This window comes from Procambarus clarkii, chromosome 30 (assembly GCF_040958095.1).
Source record: "Procambarus clarkii isolate CNS0578487 chromosome 30, FALCON_Pclarkii_2.0, whole genome shotgun sequence".
In the NCBI taxonomy this organism is placed as follows: Eukaryota; Metazoa; Arthropoda; class Malacostraca; order Decapoda; family Cambaridae; genus Procambarus; species Procambarus clarkii.
Window position 1 is genome coordinate 39,031,924 of NC_091179.1, and position 9,855 is coordinate 39,041,778.

The 9,855-nt window shown below is 38.5% G+C and overlaps 1 protein-coding gene across 1 annotated transcript; it reads right to left on the bottom strand.

Annotated features, from left to right (window-relative positions):
* Nucleotides 1-4,646: 4,646 nt before the first annotated feature.
* On the bottom strand, nt 4,647-8,298 carry LOC138369871 (elongin-C-like). Its single transcript, XM_069333619.1, has 2 exons — nt 8,102-8,298; nt 4,647-4,788 (listed from the first exon to the last, which is right to left on the bottom strand). The coding sequence occupies exons 1-2, from the start codon at nt 8,296-8,298 to the stop codon at nt 4,647-4,649; spliced, it is 339 nt and encodes a 112-aa protein (XP_069189720.1).
* Between the last annotated feature and the right edge of the window lie 1,557 nt (nt 8,299-9,855).

Here is a 9,855-nt window from a genome sequence, read left to right on the forward strand (position 1 = left end):
GTAGAGGTGGTGAAGCACCATAGTTGCTCGAGGAAACTTCATGGTGTAGCAGCCAAGAGAGCTGTGGAGGAACCTAGCAGAAGGGTGAAGCACCGTAGTTGCTCAAGGAGAACCTCGTGATAGCAGCCTGGAGGAGCTGCAGAGGATCCTGGTAGTTAAGCCCAGAAGAACCTGAAGATCAGGGTAGTGAACTTCCAGAGGTGGAAGGGAAGTTCTGGTAGATTAATTGTAGGGAGTTGATAGTGTTTGGTTGTCATTAGCGTGCAAGATGCAGTGAGAGGTGAGTGATTGTTGGCATTCTTATGTCAAGGAGTGTTTTATACTGAAGATTAGAGTTACAGTCGTAGGCTGGATTACCTACAGATGTATGCGTTCTAGGACTGATAGAGTGATCGATTGATCATTGTTGTGTATCAATGAACATTTATACTGATATATGTTATTGCATTCAAATGCTGATTTTCTTTGTACACATTTACAGATACATATATATATTCTCTTGCTGATGGTGCAACAGTGTATGTAGACTTGATCAACTTGAGGAGGTTGATAGTATCAGGTGGTGAACCAGGAGATAGGATACCACTTGATAAGCTGATGATAGAGTTCTGATGATGTTGGAGTGCAACCTGATTGTAATAGTATAGAGTATAGGATTCATTATTACTGTATGTGTGTATGTATTGTGTAGGTGCTTTGTCCAGTAAATGTATCCCAATTTGCTGGTGTTTGCCCTTGTCCTAGTGAGGCTTCCCAGGAGGTAGTAAAGAAGGAGAGAGAGAGAGAAAGAACCAAGAACCACTGCTGTGGACAGGGTAGAAGGTAATACTAATAAGTCAACAGGGGATTGAGGAGATCATATCACCTAAGGAGAGAGTGGGGAGTCACAGCGGCTCGAGTGGGTGTGTGCACGTGACAACGAGGCTAAGTGTTGGAGCCGCATCCCTTAAATGTGTGACGTTGAGCCCCTCTCCAAGAACCAGAAACGCCAAGGGTGATCTCATAGTGAGGTATAAGCACTCTACCGAGTTGTGGGTTGGGTTGTTCGTAAAGTAGGAACACGACGACAACACCACCAACCCACAGAACTATAATACAACTAAAGTTGCAACTGAAACCCAGTTTTAGGTTATTTATTAATAGGTTGATGCAAATGTATGACTGTGGCGAAATCGATTACACTATACTTTGGAATTGGGACACCACCATATATCAGGTATTTAACGATTGTGAGGAAGAATACTCTGATTTTTTTTGTTATACTAATAATTTGGTGAATCATATCGACAGAGTGATTAAGCGTTAATCATTAACGCCTAATGCATTAAGACAGACAGCATTAAGCGGTTACTTGGTTGATACACAAAATCACTCGCTTGCTAATTGAAGTAAGATTGTAAATCGAGACATATTTTTCGAGGAAACTGTGATCGTAATTCGTAAAATTCGTAAGTAGGGACTGTCTTGATAAATTATACAGAACGTAACTTTTGTCGTATATTCTTAGGTTAATTTTTTTCTACCGACTTCTTTATAAGATATGCATATCAGTAGAAATTCTTGCCAGGTCCCCCTTTCCTGGGTAAATTAGCATTTCAGATCATATTTTTGTTCATTATTTGTTAGACACATAATGTTGTTATATCCCGATGATATCAAATTCAAATCTTTTGTACGTTTTTGTACATCAGACTGGCAATTATCTGACTATATTTTAAAGTACTATACTGATAGGCTAGATATTACATTAGAACCAGATATAGATTGTCCACCATTGTTTGAACCAAAGCATAGTCTTATGTATAATATAAATATAATACCTGTAACTCTTTATTCCTTAAAAATATGGATGGGATCTACCGAAAAAGGATATCCACTGGCATCACAATTACAATTTATACTGCGAGTTAGAATTATTGGTATTGAAATGGAAACGGATTATTGTATGTCTATCGAACTTATTTCTAACATCGATGAAAGATACATAACATTCTGTGAATTTAATTATCTCAAATGGATTCTAAAAATAAATAGAAATGGATATAGATCCTATGCAAAGGACTCTCTCATATTTCTAAACATGGTACAAGCTTCTAATGAGGAAAAAGAAGCTTTAAAACAAATGATGCGAATCGACGGAATATTGTTTCCACCGTCATCGTCATGCAACAGAATTTTCAATTGGAAAAACGAAAAAGTGTTTTGGTTCATACAATGCTATTTCAATCGGCATTATTATTTTAGGTACATGATGTTTACAAATATACATTGGAAATCAACTGGAGAATTGGAAGTTTATAAACAATGGCTGATATGTTATGAAAAATGGCGTGATTACGGGCATCAAAAGAGAATTAAACATGAACCTTATTGTTTATATGAAAACCGAATTCGTCAAAATATAATTGATATAGAACCAAACATGAAATATTTTTATACTAAATTTCGGAATGATCATTATTACAAAATATGGCGTAAAAGTGACGAATACACATTTCATATTTTTAGCGATGGTGATGAACACTGTGATAACATATGCTGCATTGACCTCAAAAGCATTGACAGAGTTTATCATGTAATTAAATCGAAAACATACTATGAACTAATTGCTCGTATGGGGGTGAAAGAATATGGATCATATTATTATTATTTTTTTTTTTTTTTTTTTTTTTTTTTTTTAGATATATACAAGAGTTGTTACATTCTTGTACAGCCACTAGTACGCGTAGCGTTTCGGGCAGGTCCCTGGAATACGATCCCCTGCCGCGAAGAATCGTTTTTTCATCCAAGTACACATTTTACTGTTGTGTTAAACAGAGGCTACAGTTAAGGAATTGCGCCCAGTAAATCCTCCCCGGCCAGGATACGAACCCATGACAGCATTCGCGGAACGCCAGGCGAGTGTCTTACCACTACACCACGGATTTAGAAATGATTATAAACTCTCACCATTACTCTGACTGGGATAAAAGCGAATGCATAATTTTTATAACTAAATTTTTATAACTAGTAATCCCCAACTCTTTATGGATATAATTCAAACTAGGGACAAAGAAAAAATTTGTAATTTTATCCAACGAGATGAAGGTTTATCTCTGATTGTCTACAATAACAAAACAAAGAGTAGTTTATTGGCCAGATGCACTCGGGTTATTGTAAATTCTTTTTTGGATACAAGTACAGGAATAGAAGACTGTTGGAATGTAGCCACTTTGCATAAAGAAATAGATTCCACCTTCCAAATCCCTCATTCAACTAAACAGCTGTTAATTAATGAAGGTTCAGAAAATCTAATAATTAGTAGATCCTGGAAGAGAGCTGTAGAAGATTTAAAGTACTTGGCAGTAAATAAGGTCGACTATGAGAAACTCAAGGATGAAATTCGCGAGAAACAACAAAGAATTGACGATTTGATAAATGAAAAAAACCTAGAGAGAACACAAGTCACAAAAGAGCAACTGAAGGCCGAGGGATGGAAAATTACAAATATCATATTATTATAACATTTATATGGTGACATGATAAATTGGAGCGATCCCACCGATATATTAAGTGATTCTTCTATTGATATGAATACTGGGTGTAGTGATTCATCATCTAGTTCTGAGAGTCAGGCAATTGCTTGGGGATATAACAAGCATCTTTAGTAGCTGGACCTACCGGACCTGCTTTGGAATTACAACCCGTTTCTGGGAACGAATTAAATTCATTAAATGGAGAATTTATGCGGACTGTCGTAATGTGGACGGGTGTAATGCAAGTGCTCCTGGATATTGCGAACTTGGCCTCACTGTAACGGTGCCAGTGCCTGTGAAAGACAATCTGGTAGTTTTCCTGTAGAATATGAATGTGAGGATGACCGACAAGAATACATATGTTGGAGATACGTGTTGTGGGGCATATAAGGCTTTTTTTTACCACTATTTCGAGGATAATTTTGAATATGTGAATAGTGAGTGCAATTATGTTATCAAAGGTTCGGTTCTATATAATATAATAAGTCAAATTTAACAGGCTCCTTTAAGTCATTGTAACAATTTTAGTGGGGTATAAAGAATTAATGCCATAAAATTATTTTATTTGTGGCTCATGTGATCCTTATATACTGACTGATCTATCAAATTTTGGCTCAAACTGATATATAAATGTAATAATGTATTTAGAGTGTGGGTATCTATTTTTGGGCCGAAATGTGGTCGCTATTAATAATAATCTAAGCCGGTATTCCATTCACCTTATGAAAGTAATAGGGGTTTTCTCCAGAAACTTGTTCTAATTATATTTAATAAACATGCGCAAGTTATTTTCTTATAGGCCTTTTGTAAAGGACATGGTTAGGTTAAGGTTCATTATTTCAAACGAAAAATTGAAAATATATGAATTTGGGAAATTTTTCTTATTAGATAGATCAGTAGATCGGGTTTGGCACATAGCCTTGAGTACTACTCAAGACGTCCTTTTGTAAAGGACATGGTAAGGTTAAGGATAATTATTTCATACAAAAATTGAAAATATATAAATTTGGGAAATTTTCCTTATTAGATAGATCAGGAGATTGGGCTTTGCATAGCCTTGAGTACTACTGCGTTCTGGTTATTAGGTACAAGACGTTTCCATTTTGGTGGAAACTTTTTTTCTAAAAAAAATTAACAATCAAGGAAATCAGCAGCCATGAGAATATCTAGAGCAATTTCTGAATCAATTGGAAATTCTGGATTATTCATCTTACTATTATTAAATTGAGCATTGTAGGTGAAATACATACTCACTTTCTGAAGAACATGTGATCTGCAGATAAAATATAAAAACATAATTATTTATGGTATACACTTTATTATGCAAGGTTATACAGTTTCATATCTGATTTTATACAAAAAATTAACATTAAGAGGACACAAAAAAAAGTTCGCTTCCTAGAGGCTGTAGATTCCCTCGAACTCCTCCGATGCCGGGCAGGAACCGAGGATGCAGCGAGCATTCCCCCTCTGGATCGCGACACTGAGGCGCTGAAAGAGAAAACTTGCTGCTCTAGGGTCTCTTGTGGTGTCAATGAGCTTGGAACCAAGATCCTTAAGAAACCTCCTTGCACTCTCTCCCCATGGGCCTAGGGTCTCAAACCCTATTGGAACGAAGTTGTACCAATGATCTAATTGCCTGTACTTGGCTGACTTGTCTCTTTCTCTGCGTGTCGCCGCGGCTCCTGCTGTGCCAGCAGAGAGGTTGATGTATGTGGTTGCCAGGGTGGATACACAAGTATAGTCCCATGCCAACTGTCTGCCACCCTTCCACAGTCGCATTATGATTCCATCTGGTCGGCGGGCAAAGCTTACAGAGTCACGGTTCAGTAGGCTGCAGGGCTCTCTCTCCGCTGGACACTGAGCAGAGGCAAGGCTTCTTTTAATGATGTCATTGACTTTGTTGTGTCTAGTGTGCCAACCACCAGATTTTCCACAGTGCAGGCCATGCAATCCATATTTGTCAGCATCTGCCTCGCCGCAAATACACCTATGAACAGTGTGGATAGGGGCAGCAAGACGGAGAGCGACTGCAATACGGAGCTCCTGCAGATCAAGACGTGTGCCTGTCGCAGACATAGGGACTGCCAAAAGGAAGCCCCTGCATGGGGAGCCTGCACAGCTGTGAGGCGTGCACGATCACTGGGGGTTGTTGCTGCCTCCAGCAAAGCTGTGGCTTCTTTGTCTACAATGGGCCTGTCCCAGCTGGATTGTTTCTCAGCTTTCGGCATGGCGGGTCTGCCATGGCACCCCATTTCGTGTCACATTCCGTGTAGTGGGGATCCTGTATCCCCGCTACATCACTCAGGGTGTCAAGTAGAATTTCCTTAACCAGGTCATCTGATGCTGAGGAGGAAGACAGGAAGGCTGGGACAGCTATTTGAGTAGCAGTGCGGACACCTAAGCCACCGAGCCTAACAGGAAGAGTGGCTTGTTTCCACTGGCATTCGTTGAGGGAGAGGTTAACAACTTTTTCCAGCATGGTCTTCAGTAAGAGGTCATACTCTTCAAGCTTTCGGCTGTTGTAAGATGGGGCGCTCCTCAGAAAGTAGGTTAGCCTCGGAAGGGATAGGCATTTGGTGAGGAGATAAAAAGCATCGTGGGCATCGATGTCACCTATTCTGTCTTCCATCCTCCTAAGGTCTGCGATTTTCTTGTCAAGGATCTCCTCAATGGCGTTAGACCCGAGAGGGGCTCCAAGGAGGGTGCTGTTCTCGCCCTTGATGACATGGGCTCCAGGCAAGGCAGACCTTATTCTAGCTTCGATGTCTGGGCTGGAAGAGACTACTTCACACTTGGAAGGGTTCAGGACAAGACCCAGGCTTACTTCTTGCTCCATTATTTTCCTGATATCTGCCAAGAGGTGGTCTACGGTGCCAGCTATAGTGCCATCATCTAAAAACCAGATGTTGAACTCGCTGGACAAGCTTTCGGTGATTTCTTTTAAGACTAAGCAGAAAAGAAGGGGAGCAAGAGGATCACCTTGCTGAACACCTTCACATGATCTGATTTCATGTTCACCAAAGAGCAGTTTTGACTCACCACTGTAGCACGATAGTATGAACAGGTAGAGGGGCAGGAAATGGCGATGTACGGCACACAGTACTGCATCTCTTCTGACCATGTTGAAGGCATTCTTAAAGTCCAGTTTGAGCAGGGCCTTTTCATCAGAAATGTTGGTGATGTATGCTCGTGCTGCACGGGCAGCCGCTTCACAGCCTTGGGGGATTCCAAATACTAGCTGGATTGGTTTCAGCAATTCAGCCGCTTGCTGGCTGACTACCCTCGTAGCAGCCTTGGCAATCAGGCGTCGGAGAGTGTTGCCAACAGCGATTGGCCTGATTCCTTCATCCTTCTTTTTGAGAGCACAGAGGGAGGCACCAAAAAAGAGAGGCCTGATGACCTCAGGTATCTCACCAGCCAGGCACATGTTGACGAACCTTGCGAGTTCCATAAGAAGATCTTGTGCAGCATCACCAACCGCAGGATTTAACATTTGCTTGATGTGTTGAGGTTTTAACCCTGTAAAGCCGCCTGCTGACCCAGGTGGAAAAGAAAGGGTTGCTTTGTAGACCTCAGATTCACCAACGATTAATGGGTCTGAAATGGTGTCGGCTGATGGCGGAACGATGTTGTCGCCTTGAGGGGCTCCGGGTGGGTGCTTGCTTTGCAGGGCCTGTGCTGTGGTTGAGTTTCGAGGAGCAATTTTCTAGTCACTGTTGAGGACTCTAATAGCACTTGCGGTATTTCCCTCTTCAATTTTCTTGGTGATTTGTGCTCTGATTTTGTACGTTGTTGTTACCATTTCTGCGGTGGATGTGTTTTGCTCGGAGAGGCAGGTGAACTAGGTTGTCCCCCCTTGGGTATTCATTTATCGCCCTCAGGACCGAGGAAGCAAGTGATCTGTCCCTCCGGTGACGGTGAGGCATACATTGCCAAACAAAAGGACATTATGCCACGCTTGAATGTTTTCCGGGGCATCATTGACCCTTTTTAGAAGATTACAGAGCTTGGCTGCTGCATTTGGGTGGGCTGCTTTTGGGATGTGTGGTAATGTTCTAGCAGACGTCGCTATAATCGCTTGGGTGAGGTTTTCAGATGAGATTAGGTTAATGGGAGTCTCTTCTCTAACTGTCAATGGCAGCTGGTCATTGCTTCTCTTTGGAAGCTGGTGGGAACCACTGCATCTTACCTCGTTGACGGTGTGAAAGCGGATAACACCACCATTGGAGTTTATGGCGGTGTTTTTGTTGCATACTCGGCAAAAACATCTTTTAGGAGCAGTTTTAATTATTAATAATAGTAGTAATAATTATTAATATAATTAATTAATAATAATTAACAATAAATTATTAATTAATATATTAATAATTAATAATAATAATAATTAATAATAACCTCTTTTAGGAGCAGTTTTAATTATTAATAATAGTAGTAATAAATATTAATCTAATTAATTAATAATTATTAATTAATTAATAATTATTAATAATAGCAGTAATAATTATTTATTATATAATAATAATAAAAATAATATTTTCTCCAAAATTAACTTCATTTGTACAGTTTATAACCTTATTACTTACTCAATTGCCCCAAAGGTGATTTCATTTTTTTCATATTCAATAAACTGGCTAGAACCTGACAGCATAGCTTGAATTATCTTAGAGGCGAAGGCATGTTCCTTTTTAATGATGAATTCATGACCATCAGATGATATTAACTTGATGTACATGGAATCAGGACCTTCACATCCTCCACACACAGGTTCTCCGGCATCCATCATCTTATTTATGAAAGATATAAGAGGCATTCTCTACTACTTCTGCTACTCACAACTAACAATTCTATATTGCCTCCATTCACAACTATTTTTTATAAATCTTGACATCATAGAACCCATAGTGTGATATAATATAATAATTAAGAAAAACTTTCTTATTACCCATTAATATAATAATTACTTTATGTTCAAAATCTGAAAAAGCACAGAAAAGTCACTTTTCGTGGGAAATTAAAACTTTGTTATTTTTCATTTTGTATCAACGTCTTCGCCAAAGAATTTCCCCCAGAAATATATAATTTTAGTATCAATCAATTGATTAATAAAAACCATGTAAGAGGCAATTAGTTAATCTAAATATATCCTAACCATGATTAAATGCTTTCTGCTATACCTAGTGTGGGATATATCAATATTCACCCATTAAGACATTTGACCATTCCTCAGAAAGCGACTCACAACGGTCGACTAACAACCAAGTTCCTAATAATTACTGCTAGGTGAACAGTGGCAACGGGTGTAAGGAGACGCACCTAGCTGTCTCGCCCTGCCCAAAAAGACAATGCCCATGTTATCTATCGGAATAGAAGATATATATATATATATATATATATATATATATATATATATATATATATATATATATATATATATATATATATATATATATATATATATATATATATATATATATATATATATATATATATATATATATATATGTCGTACCTAGTAGCCAGAACGCACTTCTCAGCCTAAAATGCAAGGCCCAATTTGCCTAATAAGCCAAGTTTTCATGACTTAATGTTTTTTCGACTACCTAACCTAACCTAACCTAACTTTTTCTGCTACCTAACCTAACCTAACCTATAAAGATAGGTTAGGTTAGGTAGGGTTGGTTAGGTTCGGTCATATATCTACGTTAATTTTAACTTTAATAAAACAAAATTGACCTCATACATAATGAAATGGGTAGCTTTATCATTTCATAAGAAAAAAATAGAGAAAATATATTAATTCAGGAAAACTTGGCTTAATAGGCAAATCTGGCCTTGCATAGTAGGCTGAGAAGTGCGTTCTGGCTACTAGGTACGACATATATATATATATGTATATATATATATATATGACAATGTCAGACCACGGAGGAAAAATGAAACAGGAAATTTCCTTAAGTACTTTCGTATATTAAATACATCTTCAGAAGGTCATTTTACAGATCGAGTGATGGGTATAAATAGGCAGGAAGGAGTGGTGAAGTAAGGTGAGGTACAATACTTGGACAACGCAGACGGCCCATTGGCCCATCAGATGCACCCAATTGGCACATCCGATGTAGCCCAATGGCCCATCTGATACAGCAGACATACAAGCATAATATATAGGTAATTATAACATAAAGAAGTAAATATATACAATAAATTAGTGAGACAAATGTTTTTCAATGATTCTACTTAAATCGCCCTTTAGCTGATCTATTAGAAATGGATCTAAGTTATATAGACCACTGCTAATATTCAAATTACTTTCTTTGGTGATCTGTATCAAAGCAGATTC

Coding starts and splice junctions, on each gene's coding strand:
- LOC138369871 (XM_069333619.1), bottom strand. CDS start 8,298: ATGGATGCCGGAGAACCTGTGTGTGGAGGATGTGAAGGTCCTGATTCC. Junction 4,789..8,101: donor ATCACCTTTGGGGCAATTGA/GTAAGTAATAAG, acceptor TTTTATCTGCAG/ATCACATGTTCTTCAGAAAG.